Consider the following 23,651-nt stretch of genomic DNA (forward strand, 5'->3'; position numbering starts at 1 on the left):
TCCCGTTCTCCCGGGGGAGATTTTGGATCAAGGGTTGCTTATTCCAGTCCAAAAAGAATGGGGAAGGGTTTCTATTTTCATGTGTTCATAATTAAGAAGCCTTTGGAAGAAAGAGAAGCTGACAAGTGACCTCACTCAAGCTCCAACAGTGGCTGAAGGCATTGGGTTAGATAGTCTACCTTAAGTCCCATCTGGGCCTCATACAGAACCAGCTGCTGTCAATTTGAGATCTAATGTCTGTCCTGGGATTAATGGCATCATGGGATCTGGCCATGAAGTGTGCCAGATTCCATTTAAGGCCCCTGTAAGCCCTTCGTTAATGGCAGACAGAAGGACTTAAACCGGAAGGTACTGCTTCTGGTGGAGGAACTAGCAGATGATTAAAGCTCGCCACAGCGCCTAGAGGCGATTCAGTTCGCATTGTGCGCTATACAAGTATTTCATTCATACACACATTTGAGTTGGCATCTGTGAATTGAACTTACAGCAGTAACCCAGGTAATGTCTTATTTCAGGACCAGGTCAGAGGACACAATGTCCTGTCAACTCCAGTAGCTTATGTGAACAAGCATGGGGGCACCAGAAGCCCAACCATAAGATATTAGTTCATTAAAGATCACAATCAAGTGGTGGATTTCCTCAGTCACCAGGAAATTTCGTAAGGGTGGGAATTGCACCACAAGGTGTCTGCAGACCCTACCACATGCAGGGGAATGCCAGATATAAATCTGTTTGCTTCCAGGGGAATGCGAAAGTGAATCTTGGTTCTCTAAATCCCAAGATCGAGCCATGGGGATGACTCCCTTCAGAAACCCCCCCCCCCCCTAGTAATCTGACTCTCCAAGCTAACCAAGATTCTTCAAGAACTGATCGCACTGTTTTGACCCAAGGGGGGTTTGTTTTTCACAACGTCTCTCCCTTTCAGCAGATCAACCTTGGCCTCTTCGTCCAAGATCCTTCCTGATCCACCAAGGGCCATTCCACCTTGATCTGGGAAGATTCAAATGGATAGCCTGACTTCTGAGGAAGACTTTGATTTTAAAAGTCTCTCGGGTATGGTCATAGTGACACGATGTGCCAGGAAAATGTCACCAGAGCCATTTACAAGCAGATGTTGAAAGTAACTATTGGTGCATAGTTTTAACATGTACTTTCCTAATTATTCTGCAGCTCTTACAGCAGGGGTAGAGGAAGGACTAGTACTTTGATGGTACACATAGCAGTTCTGTCTGTATCTTGATTGTTCTACAAAGATGCATGGAAAGAATCTTTTTTTGAGCCACTACATGAGGCTTTTCTACGCGGTTTAATGTTGAAGCCGGTCTTGGTGACCATCACTACTGCACAATAGGCGATTCAGGCTTTGTCAGCCTTTTCCAAGGATTATGGATGACAGTAATCAGACCCAAGTTTCATTCTGAAGGTGGCATCAGACTTCCACAAGTCTTCAGATGTTCTGCCTTCATTTTGCATTGTGCCTTACAACTGTAAGGAACAACTTAACTACCTGGGTGTCGGGTGTTGAGATCTCTAGAGGTCACAAAGCAATTCAGGTCTTCAGATGCCTGATTTGTCTTGTACATGGACAAGCAAAAGGGGGGAAACAAGAGAACCATAGTTGGACTTACTGGAAACTGTTTCTAGTAGTCTTCCGGCACCTTCCCACCCTATGTTAATCTGTGGGTGTTCTGTGGCATGCTTTTTAGATCTTTCAGTTCTCATGGATAACTGAGCATGGGCCTGAGGGATCGCCTTAAGTGCTGATGAGCAACATGTTTCCTGATTGGAGGGAGCTCCATCCCTCAACGGCTGTCCTGTAAGACTACTAGAAACTGTTACCGGGTAAGCCTAGACACTGCAGCTCAGTGGGGGTTTTAGTAGCAGGCAATGCTAATGGACACTGCTACACAGGTAGGCCCTGCATTGTGGTGGAGCACTGGTAACAAGCAGGAGGCAAATGCCCTGAGGAAAGCAGGTCATAGAAAAGGACCATGGTGTGGCAACCTTGCTGGCAGAACTACAGGTCAAGCAGAACCTGAGATTTCTTGTGGGGCTATAGGGTGCAGCAGTACCTTGAGGCACCGCCTAGTTACAGCAGTATTGGCCATGCAAACGCACCTTTCTTTGGGGGGGGGGGGGGGGGGGTAGTAATACACCAGCATTTTGGAGTATGCAATTTCTGGCACAGTGCCATCTTGGCTGACAGACTGTTTCCAGCAGGGGTCTCAAGTTACATTCTGGTGGGCCAATGTCTCCCTGACAGCAAAGAGGATGGGGATATCTTGCAAGTTCTTGCTGCTCCTCTATATTAGAGTAATTTTGGTTCCACAGGACAAAGGTTTTGCAGTTTCTACTCAGATCTTTTCACAGGTTCCAAAATCAAATGGCTGTGCTTTGCTTCTGGATCTCAAGAGACTGTTTCTCAAACGCAAGTTCAGATGAAATCTGCAGTCCATGGTGACCTTTCCAGCAGGGGGTTTTCATGACATTGCTGAACATCCAGATACTTGCCTGCACATTCCAATCCTTCACCCCTTCAGCAGTTTGCTGTGGACTGACATTTAAAATTTGTGGCCCTGCTGTTTAGCCTTTTCAAAACTCCCATAGTATTTCACATAGGGCTCTGACTCTGGTATGGGGGCTCCTGCGTACCAGGCTTAACTGTTGTGGTTATCTGGAGGACTTGATAAGCAATCCTGATTCTGAATCAAGTGTCTTGCACTGCACTCTGTAGAGGTTTGGGTAGTACCTGAATTTGCAACAGAGGTTGAAATATTTTTTGGCCTTTTGGAATAGTCTTGGCCAGAGATTTCCTTTTGGACATGTCTGGCTTTGAGTAGACTTTATATAGTATGAGTATGCTGGTTGGGGGTTGAGTCGTAAGAGGGCCTATCAAGAGCTGTGTATCCAGGAAGTGAACAGGCAGCAGCCAGTCAAAATGGATCAGCCAGACTTGGCGGGAGACTTCTGCAGAATATTTTCTATATACAGAAAATTAGTGTGCAATTTTCACATTTTCAAGATTCTGGTGTAGCGGAAGACATTTTGGACAAAATGTCATACGCATGTAAATTTAGTTTTTGCTTCAGAACCGTAGGGGTTCTGAGGGTTATTTATGTAGGTTGGCCTTGTCATCAATCTGGCTGGGCTGTTGAAAGTTCTGCCTGGTCATGTGAGCAGTGAGGTGCACATGACAGGCCAGAAACAGGCTTAGTTGGACGTTTTGAGTATCAACCTTCTCGGAACCAATCAGTGGGAGTGCCGGGCCCTGCTGGGGAGTCTGGGAAGGGGTACTTAAGATGTGTGGGTCACGTGTTGAGAGAGTTTGTGAGGCCCGTGTGTCTTGTTCCAGGACCGGGGTAGCCCTGTGGGGGGGTCCCAGTCACGGGGTGTTCAATATCCCACATGTTCCTGTTAGAGGCCCCTAATAGACTGGTCTGGGGTAGGGATCCGTCTGTTCCCTTGTCTCTGAACCTGCTGGTTCGAGGCGCAGTAACTGAGGGAGGATTCAAGGTGTCCAGGTGTGCTCTCGGCTTGGAGAGGTGCCACAGCTTGTGGAAGTGACCGGGGGAGGAGTCTTCAGGAGGGCCGACAAGTGGCATCCTGGGAAGTGGCCGGTTACTGAGTTGGGAAGGACATTGACTAATTCACGTTTTTCCAGTACCATTGAGGAGACGGAACCTTCCAGGTACTGAGGAAAGGTTCCTGTTCACCCTTAGTTACAACTTGTACACGGTCATAGGATTGTTTCAAGTATTTGAGTCTGTGCTGACTGCCATGATCTCTGGCTAGAGATCGGTTCAGCTTTGAGGTACCCAGCTGCGAGTGGGTACTCTCTGGGTGGAATTGGAGACTTTGCTAGACTTCAAGGTGCCTGAGTTCTTCACTCGTGCCTTTGTTCCCACAAGAGACTGTTATTGGATGTTACTGCAAAATAAAACCCTTCAAAAGGACTTTATTTGTGTCGGCGTTCAAGTTGGGTATCAACCCTGGGAACCCCTAGACATGGAAGAGCAGGCCAAGAGGAGGTAACTGGTAAGCCCAATAAGTCAAGGCTGCCCTGCAAGGGTTATGGCCGCTACACTGGCTAAAATGGGAATCAATATTTTTTTTCTTGGAGGATAAATCATGATTCTCAATTCTCATGGAGTAACAGCTTTCACATTAAAACAGTAAAGTTAACACAATTTGTTTTTATTTTTATTGAAGTGTATTTTTCGCAAAACATTTAATTTGAAAGACCGCTGTGCAAATGGTGACAAAATATTGCAGTAATTGCCATTTTATTCCCTAAGGTCTCTGTGGCTAGTGTCTGGGGGTTCCAAATAATATTGATTTTACAAATTGAGACTAGTCTTTTTTTTTTTTTTTTTTTCCCTTGCCATTTTGAATTTCCAAGGTCGGTGGACTTTAGACAATACTGATATGCTTTGATCATTTCAGGAGGTACGCACTTTAAAGACCTAGTGGTTTTTCATCACACAGCAGGTGATTGACAGCCTCAGCTGTTCATGTTTCCCTTTGAGACTGTGTAGATGGGTGTCTTATGCCTCCACTCTGGTCTTGGATTAGATTCCGCTCTATTCTGTGCAGTGGCTTGGATCCCCACCCCTACCTACTAGAGCTCAGCAATACTGGCTACTTTTTATTTATTTTTATTTGTGGTTTGTATGATCTATTATATCATGTCTGTTCAGGTTTGCAGTAGGGCTGAAACTAATCATTATGAAAATAGTCGCTTAATCGGCCAGCTGATTGGCCTGCATACAGAATGCATTTACATATCAGGAAATACAGTGCAGCACATACAGCTCAGTACATCATCCATACATGTCAGTAAGTGCCTGAGAACATGTGACTGTATGAGGAGCAAGGCCTCATAGGGCAGGAAGTGAGTGGTTCTAAAGGCAGTTTAACCTTGCTATTGGGGTGCTCTATACCATAGGTTGCAGCTTGCTATTGGGGCACTCTGAAGGCAGGAGGAGTCAGAAGTCTGGGGTAACCAGAAGAGAATCAGGGTTGCTTTGCAACACAATTGCAGAGCAGGCAAGTACAATAGGCTTGTAAAAAAAAAAAAAAAAAAAAAAAAAATCTGACATCCCTTTTAACCGCTTGACTGCCCTATAGCCAAATGGCCACAGCATGGTTTTCAAGTTCTAGGAGAGTCTATTGAAGTCCTCCCAGAACCATGCATGCGGTTTGGGATAAAGAGCCCATGTGGCTCTTTACCACATGATCAGCTGTGTCAATCACAGCTGATCATGACTTAAACATGCTTGCTGGTTATCTGCATTGCATTCTGCGCACTCACAGCATGAGAGCCAGTAACTGGCTAGTGTGAAGGAACATCTACACTGATCAGTGCCCGCCAGTGTCTCATCAGTGCACATCAGTAAAAATACCTGTTTGCAAAATGTTATAACCAACTAAAACATGGTGTTTTTCAAAAACTTTGGTCTATTTTTTGGGGGGGGGGGGGGGGGGGAGACACTTCCTTATGGGTACATTGACTGACATTTGCAAAGTATGACAGTGCTGAAAATTGGGCTGGCCAAAATAGTTACTCGCCTGCTCTGTGCAGCTGTAATGCAGAGTGGCCCTGATCCTCCTTTTGTTGGGTCCCCCAATAGAAATCCTGACTCTTCCTCTGTGTGTCCCCATAGGAAGCAGCAAGGCAGTCTGTGCGCTCTATAACTGAGTCTATGGAGCTGAGCTCACTGCATTTGATGGCAGCAGGAACCAATGGCTCCTGCTTGAGTGCTGTGTGGAGAGTAGATGCAGTAGTGCAAAGCACTTGATTCCCTCCCTTCCCCCCCTCTACACAGAAGGGGGAGCATTAATGTACTTTGCAAAAATAGCAATGCTTTACTTGTACTCATCCATTGTAATATCTTTATTGCTGGTCAGACTTTAGGTAATGACGCAGGAAGGAGTTGACAGCTAACCTCATTGGCATGAAGTGGAGAGGCATTTTCACTCATTGCATAGGGTAGCCCATCCACCTGAATGGGCTGCTCTACTCTCAGCAATTGTACCAAAGAAGCTTCAGAACTCTTAAAAAAAAAAAAAAAAGAATAAAAAAAAAGCTTGGTGCATTTATTACTTTTTTTGGTGCAGCGCATTTCTGAAATGCAAGGAAACACGTGTGAATGGAATCTCATTGTTGTATTACCGCACCAATTTCACTTTCAGGCTTCATTCACATCTAGCATAGTGGAAGCGCATGTTTTGTGGCTTTTTTTTTTTTTTTTTGACATGCATATGGCAGCCTGTTGATTTCAATTGACTGCACTACATATTTTGTGGGTTGCATGCTTACTGTGTTTTACAGCATTTGCCCATTTTTTCACATGGCAAAATGTTTGGTGTGCTGTTATCAATGGCACTGAAAGGGCAGCTAGTAATTTTGGGTGTATAAAGATGGCCATACACTAAAATTGTACAATCTCCCTTTTTTTTAGATTTTCTTTATTTATTTAGATCTGCAGAATCATAGTTTTTTTTTTTTTCATGCTAATCTCACGTCGAATCTGAATTTTACTAAAAACAGTCTCGTACGACACAAATGTGAAAGTGATGTAATGCATTTGTAGTGTTTTTTTTTTTTTTTTTTTTTTTTTTTTCGAAACTGCAGTACTGATTAAACGAAAATCATATGATCTGGCATCATACGAAAAAAAACTTCCATGCATGGATGATCGTTTTTGAATGCGGTATTTTTTGTGCGATTTTCAGATCGTGTACAGGGCATTACCCTACATACCCTGTTTCCCCTAAAATAAGACCTAGCGTGATTGTCTGTTTTGGCTGCAATATAAGCCCTACTGTTTCCTCAAAAATAAGCCCTACCCTGAAAAGACCTACAAGGACTTTAACTAGGGCTTATTTGGGGGGTAGGGCTTTTATTGCAGCTATCACCGACAATCACACTAGGTCTTATTTTAGGGGAAACAGGGTAGTAGTGTTTTCATTACTACAGCTCTATCCACATAGGCTGTTTTCTCCTCTCCTGCACGCTTCAAAATGCCAAATGAAAGCAATGCAAGATTAAAGTTAACCATTTGCTGAACCGGCTCCTGCCGATACATTGGTAAAGTGACACAGGTGCTTAAAAAAAAAAAATTAGGTACCTGTACATTACTCCAGGTAGCGGGAGCGTGCCCATGGACTTTATGTCTGCCGGTGGCCCGTGATCGTGGCACGAGCAGATGCCTATATAAAAGGCATTTCCCTGTTCTGCCTAGCAACATGAAAGTGGTCTACTTATTTTTGGTAAAAAAAAAAAAATTTAGAATACATATCAGCCTAAACTGCTGAAGACTATATATATATATATTTTAGCAAAGTACATTTTTTTTTCAAAATTTTCGCTTTTTGTTTAGCGCAAAAAAGGTGGTCAAATACCACCAAAAAGCTTTGTGGGGAAAATTGTTTTTGTTTGCGTATAACTTCGCACGACTGTGCAATTGTCAAAGCACAGTGCCGTATTTAAAAAGTCTTGGTCAAGGTGGAAAATCCTTCCAGGGCTGAAGTGGTTAAGACCAAGTGACCCTTTACTTTTTTGCAAAAATATCAACGCTTTCCATTCTACAGATAATTCGCTGTCATCATGGATGTTTGTACAAGTAGATTGTATAGTGTCACCATCTTTCTAAGCGTAAATTACTATTTGCGCGTTCAGTGCCTTTAACGGCACACAGGGCTGTCTTTTTAATATTGATTGGACCCTGGGCAAAATTTCCTGCAGTTTTGCTCTCCACCTGCTTTGAGGAATACAATAAACAGCTAGACTCAAATCTGTTTACTGAATCCGATCAGGCAGCGGTTGCCAGAGGTTAGTGTATTGTTACCACTAACTAGTTGCTAGAGGTTACAGCACATGATTTATGCTTGATTGGCTGCTAGAGATTACTGTACATCAATACTGCTCACTGATTGTTAGAGGTTACTGCTTACTAGGGGTGCAACGGATCAAAAAACTATCTGATCGTTCCTCGGATCAGAGTCACGGATTGGATCATTTTTCGGATCGGCAAATGACTTTGCAAAGACCTGTGAAAATTCCACCACCATATGAATGCTGTTGGTCTGCTGCTATTTACATGTAAACCCAGGGTCTGCAGGTGAGTCATCTGTACACAATAGTGCAGAGCTTGGCAGCATTAGTAAGAGAACTTCACACTGATCAGTACACAGCACTGGACTAAAACCTCAAGGGATGAGGGAATTTAAACTGGGATGGTTGACAAATATGGGGCAGCTCCATTAGGCCCCCACACAAACAAGCTGCCCCTTTTGCCCAGCCTTAAAGAAGGCCCTGGCATCAAACGCACCTTTTCCCATGTAAAAACTAGGTGCAAATGCTGCAAAATGCTTCACAGCTCCAAAGATGCTGCTAGCAGGTCTTTCTTTACTGTCCTGCCAGCGCACCACTCCAAGGGCTTTCACACTGGAGTGAGGTGCGGCTCTTCTAGGGCACTTTGCTGGTGCCATTTTTAGCTATGTAGTGCCTGCAAAGCACCCCAGTGTGAAAGGGGGGGTCTTGGAGAAAAGTGGACTTATCCTTTAAGGCATGCATTACTTTTACTTAAGTATAATTTTTAACAGGGGGGGGGGCCCAGATCTGACCCCCTGCATGTGAATAAAAATGGACTACAGTTTTTAGCTGCTGAATTGAGATACTTGTGGGGGTGTGGAGGGGAACTAAAGATCCTCTCTAAGCAGCAGGTAAAAAGTGATGTCATTGGGTGTTCAAAGTGCATCCCCTCGGATAATGCCTCAGATTATCTGTGCAGTACGCAACATCACTCAGCTATGTTCAGCTGCTGTGGCGTCAACACTGCGCATGCGCAGATAGAGGGATAATGTAATCATACAACACACTGAAATCTGCCTGTCACGTGATCAGTCAATTCTCTCTCATGAACCGAGGCAGGCAGAATCTGGCGGTTACATTCTCCCTTTGCAGATGGTCGGATAATGCCGCCAATATGCGCAATGTTATCACACCAGCTGATTAACCTGCTGTTGCGTCCTGCACAGATTGAGGTATTCAACAGGGATGCACCCTTATATAGAACTGCCATGTGATGGATGCAGGTGACACGTTTTTCTTTGTGCAGGTTGTTGACCGTGCATTGCGATTAACTATGGATGTACATCAGGGACTTTAATAAAGGACTTGTCAAACAGTTTTTTCTTTAACCACTTGACATCTGGAAGATTTCGCCCCCTTCAATGCCAGAGTTTTTTGCCATTTGGCACTGCACTACTACTGGCAATTGCCTATTTGTGCAACACTATGCTACATGTTTATGGTAAAAAAAGTTATAGCAAGTGAAAGTTGTAGCATCTGGTTTAGCTACTAGAATTTTTTGTTATGCTTGTAATGGTGGCAATCCACTTATTGGAACAGATGGTATGGCTGCTGGCTGGGTGTACACTGACATCAGTGACACTAATAGTGATGAGTGCTAATGCTAACACTGTACTAACACTAGCTGGGAATCCTTGTCCAGCACAGGAGTGATGGATCATGTACTTCGTGGGGCAGTTGGAAAGTGGTTAAAGGACTTGTCGCATTATTTTTTGACTGAGTAAAAGTATGCTGCAACCGTGCTAATGGTGGGGGGGGGGGGGGGGGGGGGGGTTGGACTAGGATCAAGAGTCTCCTTGTTAAAGGTGTCTTCCAAATTCATATAAGTCGCCCCCACAATCACCAGGCCTGGGTTGTGAAGATGCCCTTGTCCTCATCAACATGGGGACAAGGTTCTTTGCGGGGGTGGGGGTACTTTTCTCTGGCATGTGGCAGCCCCTCTGTTTTGAGGGCATATGGTTGTGGGGGGAGGGGGGGCGGGGAAGAAGACAGGGAGCTGCATGCTCTAAGGATCTGGTATGGATTTTGGGGTGACTTAAGACTATTTTGTGTTGGTGTAAGGTCCCTTGCCACAGAATCGCGTGTCATTTTGCCCCAAGTGGTTGTACCGGAATGGTAGCTGGCAGGCATCACTTTGCTACTGTTTAGAGCTGGCAGGGTCTGCTTTCTTGTAGTAATCGATGCAGCCGCTCAATTGTTATCACAAGCAGTAATGGGGTGGACGCTCCTGCCACTCTGCCCAGGCTCGCCTGAGCAACCAGCCGGCACATCCTCTGAACAAAGCCGTAATAGTCTTTGCTCAGGTCTCGGATCTAGACAGCCAGAAGCAACATTGCAATGTCACTTCTGGTTTACTGGAGCCGTAAAGGCGTCAGATTCTTAAATGTCAGTACTCAAAACACAAATTCCTGACATGACTATTGCTGCCATAAGGGATGTTTACGTTCCTTGTGACAGCAATAAACTGTAAAACAAAAGGGACAGTGTAATATTTACAGTGCCCCATCCCTCTGTGATCCCACAACAAGGTAAACGCATACGCAAGTCGCACCCACAAATGTAAAATGTGTTCAAACCGCACGAGGTATCACTGTGATTGATAAAGCAATACTAGTACAAAAACCGCACGAGGTATCACTGTGATTGATAAAGCAATACTAGTACAAAAACTATAACTAAACGAGTAACCGTTAATCTCCATAGGCGATGCTTTAAAAATATTTAAGTACCATCGTACTTCCACGAATTTCAAAGCATGACATGTTGGGGTATCTATTTTACTCAGAGTAACTTCTTTCACACAAATTGGGCTAACTTTTTTTTTTTTTTTTTTTTTTTTTTTTTTTTTTTTTACGTTGCGTGTGTTTCCATTTGATGCCTGTGTGAAAGGTGCCTAAATGTAGTACATTAAAGGAAAACATGTTTTTGTTTTGGTGGTGTTGCCTTCCACTGCCTGTCTAGTCTTCTAATTGCACTAATCCCCATAAGGTTTGGGAAGTATCTAAATGAAACCAGCACTGTTATGTATAAACCTTACAAAAGTTTAGTGAATTTTACAGCCTGGTGTAAATCCCTTTTTTTTGCTGCTTTATCTTTACTAGGGCGTATAGTGTATTTCTAGAATGGGGATAAATTCTTGTATGGGAGCACAAGGTAAAATTGTAAGGTGCATTGACTGTAGATGAGTTTAGTTTCCCATATGGTTTGGCATATTAAAGCATGTGTTTTTTTTTATTTTTTTATTTTTTTTTTCCCCTTGCAGAAAGATGATCTAGGAAGAACAAAGGATTGTTGGGGATGCCCTTCTGATACGCCAGCACTTTCTACATGCAGCAACGCTGATATTTTCAGAAGGATAAATGCCATGTTGGACAACTCTCTAGACTTCACTGGTGTTTGTACCACACCCAATGCTAAGGGTAAATGTGACCACCTACAAGGTACACTTTTAAAGTGGTTGTATACTCCGTTTTTTAACTTTTACCTACAGGAAAGCCTATAAGGCTTACCTGTAGGTAAATATATCTCCTAAACCTGTACGGTTTAGGAGATATTCCCCTCGGTATGCGCACAAGGATTCTCGGCCTGAAAATCCGGCAGTGGCCGGCCGGAATGAAATCTCCCGCGCGCATGCGCGGGAGTGACGATATTGCGGCTCCGGCCACGATACCCGGAAGAAACGCAGAGGGAGCATGTCAGCTCCCTCGGCGTGGATCGGGACAGATGTCGGGGCCTCGTTCTAAGGTAAGCATTTCATAATGAGCTAGTATGCGGTGCATACTAGCTCATTATGCCTTTTGCTTTGCAGATTTAAAAAAGTGCGGGTTTAATACTGCTGTGCTTCCATACTTGTGGCTGTAATATTAAAAACTAGACGTGCATTGTAAAGTAACTATTGTGTGCAAAGCTTCAATCCTCTGAAATGTATACTTCAGTATGGGTTGGCTGCCAGTGAGGGTTAGAGGGTTCTTGTCACTTGAGGACTGGAGCAGTGAAGGTTATATAAAAATAGTCTGAAGCACAGTAAATTGACTCTTGTAGATCCCTGTTGTAGAGCTAGATTTGATTTCCTAGCATTCATTTTGAACTCAACTATCTGTTTTGGACAGACTGACCTTTTTCTGAATGTAACTTTAACTTGGAGTGCTTTTTACACTGAGGCGTTGGGAGTCAGCGGTAAAGCACCGCTATCTCTCTTATATTCACTGACTGACACAGCTTCTCTCTTTAGACCATTGGCTTGTTATGCCACCTTCAGGAGAAGGCTAGGCGTTGCATGTTAACATGTGATAAAACTAGAACTTTCTAGTTCCGCCCAATGCGCGGTCCCTTAGGTAACAACCCTTCAGCATGCTACTGCAGCCTGTTTTTTTATTTTGCCTAGTGAAGGAAAAGGACCTAGGAACCCTGCGGGACTTTATTTTTTTTTTTTTCCTGCAGAAGCTTGGCTTTTTGTGCAAGATGGATCCTGTGATCTGCTATCAACAGCTGGCTGGGTGATATGCTGGATACCTATCCTTGTAGTCCCCCCAGCCTGGCCATCGAGCGTGTGCAGACCAGAGCTCCATGCTGGTTCAGCCACGATGAAACCTCAGCTCCAGAGGTGTTCGGTGAGCTTTTATGCACTGGGGCGCACATATGACCAGGGTACTGATGTCTGCGTCAGTGGGCTGAGGCCAGCAGCCACCCTGTACTGATCAGAGTGGGTCTGTAGTGGAATGTATCCCAGCTCTTCAGGACTGGTAAGTACAACTCTCCCTGCCTAGGTGGGGCTGAGCAGCTGGGCATTCCCTGGAAGGTTGATTCAGGGGTCCCTCACCTCACTCTCTTCTCTCCCTGTCCCTATCCCCCCCCCCATGGGGATGCTGCTTGTGGCTAGTGACATGTCTGTACAGGGGCTCTCGGGAGGGGCTCTCACCTGTGGAAGGGCTGTGTCCTGAGTCCCGTTTCTCATGTCCCTGGAGGTGCCTGTGGGGCTGTGCCTGTGGGGCTATGCCTGTGTCCCTTGCAGCGCTGATCGCCGCCAATTGTTCAGCTCTGTTCCTCATGGTTTCAGCATCAGCAGCCATCTTGGGTGTGGGCAAGGGAAAGCATGCTCTCCTGTGCTTCGGCAGCCATGTTCCCTGTGATTTGTCCTTATACTGGACGCCGGTGGCCATTTTCTAGCGGTAGCATGTGTTCCCAGTGCTCTGGCGGCCATTTTTCTATGTTTTATGTCCTTATACTGGACGCTGGGCAGCCATTTCCTTTGAGCCTCAGCACATTGCACAGCGGTTTCCTCGCCTTTAGCAGCAGCTTCCACTGGCACAGAGCGGATCCCTCTGCACCTGGGAGCCAACAGACCACAGCCACACTACTTGCTAGATAGCGCAGAACCCTTCAGGGTGGTGAGTCCTGCAGGAAAGACCTTCAGCCAGCAGCAGTAAGGAGGGTGGGATGGGTCAGCATGGCTTCAGAAACTGGTTTCTTCCACCCAAGTCCAGGCAATTGCAACCGGAATGCGCAGTGCCCTTGGATGCCTTGTTGTTGGCCCTCAATTCGTTCCTTGCCAAGATGGAGGCAGTGCGTGGTTGCAAGGTGCTAAAAAACCAGGACCGTTCGGAACAGTGAGGATAATTCCCCGTACGGGACTGTGTGGGACAAACCACTTGTTGGTGCGCTTTATCACAGCTGTGTGTGATGCCCTGAAGATTTGGGAGCCAACAGATCCCTCTGCTGATGTAGCGGTCCCTTTTGGGTCCTGTAAGCCAGCCATTCACCTAAGGTGTTCCTGTATCTGACTTATTTTGACAAGTTCATTTACAAGTAATGGGGTCGACCGCAATGGACCTTTCTGTCCCCAAATACATGACGGTGCATTGCCCCTTTTTGAGGAGAGCCTTCTTAAAAAGTGGTCGGCTCCTCCTGTCGTGGACCCCCCCAGTATCCAGGTTAAATAAAGTAACCACGATCCCGGTAGAGGGGACTCCTGCATTTTAAGGATCCCACAGAACAGGAAGGCCGAGGCAGTGGCTCGTTCCTAGTTTACGGTTGTGGGGGTCAGCCATGCGACCAGTACTGGCATCCGCACTTGTGTCAGACACTGAGTGGGCAAAACTGTTGCACCGCCAACTGGGAGAACAGCAGGCTTCTCCTGTCTGTGTAGAACTAGCAGACCAACTAGTGCAAGGCCTTAAGTACGTTTTGAAGCGGCCCTTGATACCCTCCCTCTGTTATCCAAGGCTTCAGTGTCAGCAGTGGTGCTGAGGTGCCTGATCTGGTTGACATGCTGGTCTGCTGACTAGGCATTCAAAAAAGCCCTGATGGCTCTTCCCTTCTTTGGCAACCGGCTCTTTGGAGCCTCTTTGGAGGACTAAAAATGCCACAGGTGGTAAGAGTACTCTACTCCCACAGGCCAGGAAGGCTAAGGAGCCACGCCGTAGGCAAGGGCCTTCATTTTCCCCTCAAACTGATTTTTCGTCTGCCCGGAGCTTCGGCTAAATGTCCCCAGCCCGACAGGATAACCACAGAAGGGCAGAAATTTCCTTGGAATAACAAGCCTGCAAACAAGTGCTACCGCATGAAGGCTTGCCCCCACCCATGACTCGGGTGGAGGGTCGTCCTCAGAGTTTGCAGCTCAGTGGTCCTCTCGACTGTCCGACCAATGGGTCTGCGATCTGATTTCCTACGGCTACAAGATTTCCTATTGGCTGTAAGATTCTTCCCCCTCCAGCATACCCATTCTCCCTGAATCGTGGGGTGATTGTATCGGTTCCGGAGTCAGAATGTTTCCAGGGGTTCTACTCCTTTTGGACATGCCTCTTTCCTTTGGAACTACAATTTTGGATCTAAAAGCCCTCAATTTCTTTGAAAGTACAGAGGTTCAGAATAGAATCGGTTCGCTCAGTAGTCACTGCACTCCAAGGGGACTCCCTTGCATCCTTAGACATCCAGGATGCGTACCTGCACACACCCATATGCCTCCAGCGTCAAGTTTCTGCAATTGAAGTCGGGGAAACTCGCTACCAGTTTATGGCTCTCCCTTTTGGTTTGGTATCTGCCCCCCCCCAGGTCTTTACCAAGGTATTGGCTCCTGTGTTGGCGTTGCTACAGCAACGCGGGATCGCGGTCGTGGGTTACCTAGACTATCTCCTCCTGGGAGCTTCTTCCGCCTCAGAGTTAGAAGAGGATGTGGCGATCACCATGCAGACCCTGTAAGAATTTTGGTGGGCTGCTGAAACCAAGTCGGTGATACAGACTCAGTGTTTGGAGTACCTAGGCTTGCTGCTGGACTCCAGGGAAGCAAGAGTTTCTCCCTTCAGATAAGCTGCAGACTCTGAGCTGTGGTAAAACTGCTGATGAACCGCAAGTGGTCATCGCTTTGCTCCTGCATGCGAGTCCTGGGACTCATAGTGGCCTCCTTCGAGGCAGTACCATATGCCCAGTTCCACACCAGTCCTGCAGAAGGAGATCTTGACTAAGTGGGACACATCTCCATTGTCCCTGGATCGACAGATCCAGGTGAGCCAGTTGGTCAGGGGGTTTCCTGATCTGGTGGCTTGGGTCCCCAGTGCTTCAGTCCAGGAAGTCGTTCCTACCTCCTGAAATAAACAGTGATTGCAACGGATGCCGGCCTATTCGGCTGGGGTGGAGTGATGGGAGTTCAGTCGACTCAAGGCCACTGACAGAGGAATCCAAGTTGCCGATCAATCTGCTTGCACAGGCCTGATCAGGCTATGCCACTCCACATGGTCAATGAGACCGCAAAGGCGTCCGATCAGGGTCCAGTCAGACAACGCCACTGCTGTGGCGTATATCAATCACCAGGGAGGAACAAGAAGCTCGGCTGCCGCACGGGAGGTCGCACACATACTTTGGGCAGATTGACATGTACCGGCCCTGTCAGCCTTCCACATCCCGGGTGTGGAGAACTGGCAGGCAGACTATATAAGTCGTTAAATGCTGGACCCAGGAGAATCGGCGTTGCATCCGGAGGTGTTCAGGCTACTGTGCCTGTGATGGGGCACAACAGACGTGGATCTTCCTGCCTCCCATCTCAATCGGAAGGTGCCGAGATTCGTGTCAGGACGAGATCCGTGGGCAGATGCGTCAGACGCTCTGGTGGCTCCATGGGATCAGTACCTGCTGATCTACGCCTTTCCTCCACTGAAACTTACCACATCTGCTTCGCAGAGTGGATACCAGTAATACTGGCTCCCCCAGATGGGCTTCAATGTCCTTGGTACACAGACCTGGTAGCAGATGCTCCCTGGCGACTGCTGTTGCGAGAGGACCTTCTGTCTCAAGGTCCGATTCTCTGTTCTGCTTTACCATCGCTGGCTTTAAAGGCATGGCTATTGAGAGCCAGGTGTTGAGGAACCAGGGTCTGTCTGACTCGGTGATCCAACTATGAGAGCACGGCAATCTTCTCAGAAAATATATCTTCGTACCTGGAAGGCCTGCATCTCCATGTGAGGAGAGAGGATGGCATCCATGCTCCTTTTCTATATCCAGGATCCTGCCGCTTCTCGGCAAGGGGTGGACCAGGAATTGGTGTTAAGCACCATTTAACTAGTTGCTGACCGGCCATGAGATGATGGCCAGGTGGCGCATCTCTTGTGGCGGGAGGGCGTCATGACGTCCTCCCCATTTAAACAGGGAATGCGTGTGCATCCCTGTTCCTTCAGCATGTCAGACACTGCTAGCCACCGAGGGGTGTGAACAGCCATTAGGTATGGCTGTTTACCATGTGATCGGCCGTGATGAAGTCAGAATCTCGAGTATGTCGGCAGTCTGTGGTAGTCTGTGGTAATCTCCTGGCTTTTCATGTGAGGGGGTGGGCCCTCAATGTCCATTTTGCTTGGAGGGAGGGGGGGCCAAATTCCTTCAAACGGCTCTGTGTCCGCAATTGCCTCTGTGGGATCTGAACCTGGTATTATTGGGTCTTCAGAAACCACCATTTGAAAATAATTTTCCCAGAAAGTGGTCTTTCTAGTGGCCATCACATCGGCCAGGAGGGTTTCAGAACTGGCAGCCTTGTCCTGTAAGTCGCCCTATCTGGTTAACCACAAGGATAAGGTGTTGCGTCCGCAACCGTCTCTTCTGCCGAAGGTGGTCTTGGCGTTCCACATCAATGAGGACATTGCCTTACCATCTCGGTGTCCTAAGCAGACACATCCTAAGGAGGTGATCCTTCATGCTCTGGAGGTGGTTCGGGCTCTGAAGGTGTATTTGACTTCCGGAAGGGAACCGTGGCAGACACTCACTGTTTGTTTCAGTGGCTGGGCCAAAGAGGCATGGCGGTCTCGTCAGCCAGTTTCCAGGTGGATCAGACCGATTGTAGTACAAGCCTACACCTTGCAGGGGCAGGTGCCCCCCTTTCTGATGACGGCCCACTCCACAAGGTCTTGGGCCTTCCGACATCAAGCGTCTGTTGCTCAAGTGTGTAAGCAGCGACCTGGTCGTCTGTCCACACGTTTACAAAGTTCTACAAGGTAGATGTCTGTGCATTGGGTGATGCCTGTTTTGGCTGCAAAGTTTTGCAGGCAGCTATATAGTTGCAATTGGATATGCAATCATTTCTTTTACCAAAAAAAAAGGCGGTCCCTTGTTTGTTTTTGTTTGTTTTTTTGCGCAAGAAATGATCCTGTGATCAGCAGTCAACAGCCGGCTGGGTGACAGGCGGGATACCCTTATTCTTGTAGTCTTTCCAGTCTTCCCAGTCTGGCCATCGAGCGTGTGCAGGTCACAGCTATGGCTTGACAGGCCACGACAAACTCTGCTCCAGAGGTAGTCGGTGAGCTTTTATGCTCCTGGACATGCATATACCCAGGCTACTGATGTCTGCTTCATAGTATGCCGGGCCAGCAGCTACCCTGTACTGATCAGGGAGTAGTTCTGCAATGGAATGTCTCCCAGCTCTTCAGGACTGGTAAGTACAACTCTCCCTTCCTCGGTGGGGCTGAGCAATTCCCTGGGAGGTCAATTCGACTTCCTAGGGAACTTGCATGCACTTAGGAGCACTCAGGGACTACAGGCACATTTTGTGAACAGCGCAGAACTCCTCAGGGTGGTGAGTCTGGCGGGTAAGAGCCCCCTCAGTCAGCGGCAACAAGGAGGGTGTCACTGTCCTAAGTCCCCTTCAGGTGGCAGACAGGGTAGGGTCAGCATGGCTTCAGAAACTGGTTTCTTCCCCCGAAATCCAGTCAATTTCAACTGGGTCACCTGCATACTGCAGTGCCCATGGACACCCTGACGGCGGTCCTCAATTCGTTCGTTGCCAAGATGGAGGCGGTGTGTGGTAAGAAAGGTGCATTAAAGAGGCAACTCACTCCCCCCCCCCCCCCGGTCCTCCTGGGGAGAACTCTGACGGAGACTCGGGCTCTGCTGAGGCTGGTGACCCCTGCTCTCATCAGACGCTGACCAGGACCGTTCGGACAGTGAGGATGAGTTCCCGTCCGGGCGCAACAAAGCACTTGGAGCACTTATCACAGCTGTGCATGATACCCTGAAGATTCAGGAGCCAGCGGATCCCTCTGCTGATGTACTGGTCTGTTTTGGGTCCCGCAAGCCAGCACGTTCACATAAGGTGTTTCCTGTATCTGACTTATTTTGACAAGTTCATTATCAAGGAATGGGGTCGCCTTTTCGGTCCCCAAATACATGGCGGTGCGTTGCCCTTTTGAAGAGAGCCTTCTCAAAAAATGGTCGGCTCCCCAGTATCAAAGTCAAAGTAACCACGATCCCGGTTGAGGGGACTCCCGCATTCAAGGATCCCATGGACAGGAAGGCCGAGGCAGTGGCTTGTTCGTTGTTTACGGTTGTGGGGTCAGCCGTGCGACCAGTACTGGCATCTGTGTCGCAGATACTGAGTGGGCAAAACTTTTGCACTGCGAATTAGGAGAGCAACGGGCTTCTGTCTGCATGGAACTAGCAGACCAACTAGTGCAAGGCCTTAAGTACGTCTTTGACGCGGCTCTGGATACTCTCCCTCTGTTATCCAGGGCTTCAGTGTCTGCTGTGGTGCTGAGGTGCCTAATTTGGCTAAAATGCTAAAAAGCCCTGACGAATCTTCCCTTCCTTGGCAACCGGCTCTTTGGAGCCTCATTAGATGACGCATTATTAAAAATGCCACCGTTGGTAAGAGTACCTTACTCCCATAGGCCAGGAAGGCTAAGGAGCCACGCCATAGGCAAGGGCACGCTCTGCTCACAAACGGCATTTTTGTCCGCCCGGAGCTTCGACTAAACGTCCCCAGCCCAACAGGATGTCCACGGATGGTCAAAAACGTCCCTGGAACTGCAAGCCTGCAAACAAAAGTGCTACCGCATGAAGGTTTGCCCCCACCCATGTCTCAGGTGGGGAGGTCACCTTCGAGAGTTTGCAGCCCAGTGGTCCCTCCCAGTTATCTGACCAATGGGTCTGCGATCTGATTTCCACAGGCAACAAGATTGGCGGCCAAAAGAGAAACTGATTCTTCCCCTCCAACATACCCATATCCCCGGCTTGCCGGGAGGCCCTCTTGGGGGTGGTAAGGGATTTGCTAAATCGTGGGGTGATTGTATCGGAATGCTTCCAGGGTTCTACTCAAATCTGTTTGTGGTTCCCAAAAAGGAAGAGGTACGTCTGATCTTGGACCTAAAAGCCCTCAATCGCTTTGTAAAAGTGCAGAGGTTCGGAATGGAATCGGTTAACTCAGTTGTCGCTGCACTCCAAGGGGACTCCCTAGCGTCCTTAGACATTCAGGATGCGTACCTGCACATACCCATATGCCTTCATCATAAGTTTCTGCGGTTTGCAGTTTGGAAGCCCACGACCAGTTTGTGGCTCTTCCCTTTGGTCTGGCTTCAGCCCGAGTCTTTACCAAGGTATTGGCTCCAGTTTTGGCGTTGCGATCCCACATTGCCCACTTCGAGGCAGTACCTTATGCCCAGTTCCACACCAGAGTCCTGCAGAAGGAGATTTTGACAAAATGGGACAAATCTGTTGTCCCTGGATTGACAGATCCAAGTGAGCCATTCAGTCACTCACTGATCTGGTGGTTGAGGTCCCCAGTGATTCAGTCTGGGAAATCGTTCCTTCCTCTGAAATGGACAGTGATCGCAACGGACGCCAGTCTATCCTTCTGGGGTGGAGTGATGGGGGGGTTCTGTCGGCTCAGGGCCCCTGCTCGACGGAAGAATCCAAGCTGCCGATCAGTCTGCTCGAATTGAGAGGGATCAGGCTGTTCCTTTCCACATAGTTGCTGAGACTGTAAGGGCGTGCGATCAGGATCCAGTCGGGCAACGCCATGGCTGTGGCATACGTCCTTCACCAAGGGGGAACAAGAAGCTTAGCTGCTGCACGGGAGGTCGTTCACATACTTCGGTGGGCAGAGCGACACATACCAGCCCTGACGACCACTTGCATCCCAGGAGTGGAGAACTGGCAGGCAGACTATTTGAGTCGGCAGATGCTGGACCCAGGAGAATGGGCATTGCATCCGGAGACATTCAGGTTGCTGTGCCTGAGGTGGGGCATGCCAGATGGGGATCTGCTGGCCTCCCATATCGGAAGGTGCCAAGATTTGTGTCCAGGACAAGAGATCCGTGGGCCGATGCGCTGGTGGTTCCATGGGATCAGTACCAGCTGATCTACGCCTTTCCTCCACTGAAACTGTTACCACGTCTGCTTCAGAGTGGAAGCCGAGGGGATCCCAGTGATACTGGTTGCCCCAGATTGGCCTCGGCACCTCTGGTGGCAGACGCTCCCTGGCGACTGCCGCTGCAAGAGGACCACCTGGCTCAAGGTTCAATTCTCCATCCTGCTTTATAATCGCTGGCTTTAACGGCATGGCTATTGAGAGCCCGGTGTTGAACCGGGGTCTGTCACTTGGTGATCAGAAATATGTTGAGCACGGAAATCTTAAGATATATCTTCCTACCTGGAAGGCCTACATCTCCATGTGTGAGAGGATGGCATCTGCGCTCCTTTGCCATATCCAGGATCCTGCTGTTTCTTCAGCAAGGAGTAAACTAGAAATTGGCATCAAGCACCATTAAAAAGCAAATTTCGGCCTTGGCTGTCTTTTTTTTTTTTTTTTTTTTTTTTTTTCGACCAACCCCCCCTGCCATCTCACTCCTTAGTACCTTCGTTCAGGGGGTACGACATGTAGTCCCTCCAGTGCATCCACCGTTACCCCCTTGGGATCTGAACCGCGTGTTGTCAGCGCTTCAAAAACCACCATTTGAAAACTGGGCGATTCCCCTGTTGACTTTCCCAGAAAGTGGTCTTCCTAGTGGTCATCACATCGGCCAGGAGGGTTTCAGAACTGACGGCCTTTTCTTGCAAGTCTCCCTATCTGGTTAACCACAAGGATAAGGTGGTGCGTCCGCAACAGTTTCTACCAAAAGTGGTCTCGGATTTTCATATATCAATGAGGACATTGTATTGCCATCTGTCCTAAGCCAAAGCACCCTAAGGAGGTGGCCCTTCACGCTCTGGATGTGGTTTGGGCTCTTAAGGTGTATTTGTCTGCCACGGCTCTTTCAGAAGTCAGACTCACGGTTTCGGTGGCTGGTCCAAAGAAAGGCATGGCGGTCTTGTCGGCCACCATTTCCAGGTGGATCAGACAGATTGTAGTACAAGCCTACACTTTCAAAGGGTAGGTGCCCCCTTTCCGGTCACAGCCCACTCCACAAGGACAATCGAACGTCTTGGGCCTTCCAACACAAAGCGTCTGCCTCTCAGGTGTAAAGCGGTGACCTGGTCGCCTGTCCACACATTTACCAAGTTCTACAAGTTCTAGCGGCCGTAAAGGGTTAAAACTGCCCACAAAGCGTTGCTGCCCATTGATTTCAATGGGCAGGGGGGGGCTTTAAGAACGGTGTATACACTGCACTTGGGCTTTCACACTGGAGTAAGAGGCTCATTACAGGTGCTATGCAAGCGTTTTTATATTGCAATGGAGCTTGTAAAGCACCTCAGTGTGAAAGCAGCCTTAATCTAAATTTGCCAGCTTCTGAAGTGTTTACACCTAACTGGATGTTGAGCTGCAATTTTTAGTTTACTATCAAACAGCTTTGATGTGCAGCTCTAATGGGAACATGTACTGAAAATACAAGGGCTGTCATGGACCTCAAAATGCCAGCAGCAATTCAGGAGTGCAGACTTTGCTCTTGACCTCGCTTGCTGTGTTCTCAGGGCATGAGCTATTTTGAGCCTGCACAAGTGCCCCCACTTCAAGTGGTTTGCAATGGGGGCAATTGGCAGGGGGCAGCCAGGAGCACAGACTGTTCACAACACTTTGCAGAACAGCAGATGGGTATACAATTTTTTTTTCCCTTCGTTCTCTGCATTAAGGTAGAATACCCCCACTACTTGTCCTACCCACCCAAATCTCTAAACACCACAAACTCCTCACTGCTGCAGCACTAATCTTCTGGTCTCAAAGGAGATGCTGAGCAGTGCAAGCCTTGGGCTCCTGCTGCTGTCAAACTCCTGTGGGGAGGTGGCGAGTGAAGCGCAACTGTTCGGTCAACAGATGCACACATCGTAGCTTGGGAGCACATGCATGAGTGCCCCTTAAATCAAGTTTGTTATAAGGGGGCACGGCTGAAGGGGCTCGGTGCCAGTGGGGAACCACCAAAGAGGTAATGGTCTGGTCGGCAATGTCTTTGCACTGTGTGTGTGTGTGTGTGTGTGTGTGTGTGTTTTTTATCAGCCATTGGATATCGCTTTAAAATGGTGTGGTTCAAGTATCTATGCAAGATCCAGCTGTTTGGGTTAGTGAAAAATTAATGGGAAGTTCTAAAACTTAAAGCTAGCACAAGGCATTGAAGCTAAAGTGGTGGTCCTTGGTTCTGATCAGGGTTTATTTTTTGCACTTGTATACCAGACTACATACAATGTACGCACATACAACTGGGTAACTAGGGTTATATTTCAAGATGGCTCAGATGGCCATGATTTATCTAATGTTTATAGGGTCCTTTTTCATTCAGTCTAGACCTGCCTTGCCAGTTTTTTTCAGATGGATCCAGAATAAACCACAATGTGTGCCCACAGGCAGATCATCTGTTTACATCTACCTAGATCTGTCATGTTCTTTGTACAGCCAATGCTTCTGTACCTCTGCTGTGGATCACGAGTGAAGTATTGCACTCCTGTGACCCAATTTCAGCAGAGCCGATCCAGGCAAGAACTAAGTTGGGATCCACCCACCTGCCTGGACCAGCACCCAGCTCAGCCTATCGGCGAGTCCCTAGGCCAGCCTTCCCCACCACAGCCCCTAGAGCTCCAGGAAGCAGAGAACCAAGCCATCGGCGGGGTTTGATTGCTCGGCTATCAGTGTTATAGCTGGCGTGGGACAGATGCAGCACCAGACCGATGCTGCATCAAGCTAAATATGATTAAAAAAACTTTTCCCATTTAAACGACTGTAAATGGATGCTGTCTGTTTTAAAACCTTTCTTTATGATCGCTTGTTTAGTTTGCCTGAGATTGGTTGCTGCAAATACTAAAAACGAATGCATAAAAGAATGTAGACCAGGGATATGCAATTAGCAGACCTCCAGCAAAACTGCAAGTCCCATCTGCCTCTGGGTGTCATGCTTGTGGCTGTCAGTTTTGCTATGCCTCATGGGACTTGTAGTTCTGCAACAGCTTGAGGTCTCCTAATTGCATATCCCTGATGTGAACTGAATCTTTTTTTTTTTTTTTTTTTTTTTCTTGTCAAAAATGTGACTGGATGACTCCTTTGTGAAAGGACCCCAACAGATCTGCTTCAACATGAATGGCACATTTGCTTATCTCTAGT

At 47.7% G+C, this 23,651-nt stretch overlaps 1 protein-coding gene across 3 annotated transcripts in view; it reads left to right on the forward strand.

Moving 5' to 3' along the window:
* CPEB1 (cytoplasmic polyadenylation element binding protein 1) overlaps nucleotides 1-23,651 on the forward strand; it is a 172,035-nt gene that overhangs the window by 33,645 nt on the left and 114,739 nt on the right. For 2 of the 3 annotated variants that reach the window (XM_077473127.1, XM_077473128.1), the window contains exon 2: nucleotides 11,139-11,316. In XM_077473127.1, coding sequence (XP_077329253.1) covers nucleotides 11,139-11,316 — 178 coding nt within the window. The remainder of the gene's footprint in view (nucleotides 1-11,138; nucleotides 11,317-23,651) is intronic. The other variant, XM_077473129.1, reaches the window with a different exon arrangement.

This window comes from Lithobates pipiens, unplaced genomic scaffold, assembly GCF_037356315.1.
Source record: "Lithobates pipiens isolate NorthernLeopardFrog02 unplaced genomic scaffold, aLitPip1_a1.2 Scaffold_8, whole genome shotgun sequence".
NCBI classification, from domain to species: Eukaryota; Metazoa; Chordata; class Amphibia; order Anura; family Ranidae; genus Lithobates; species Lithobates pipiens.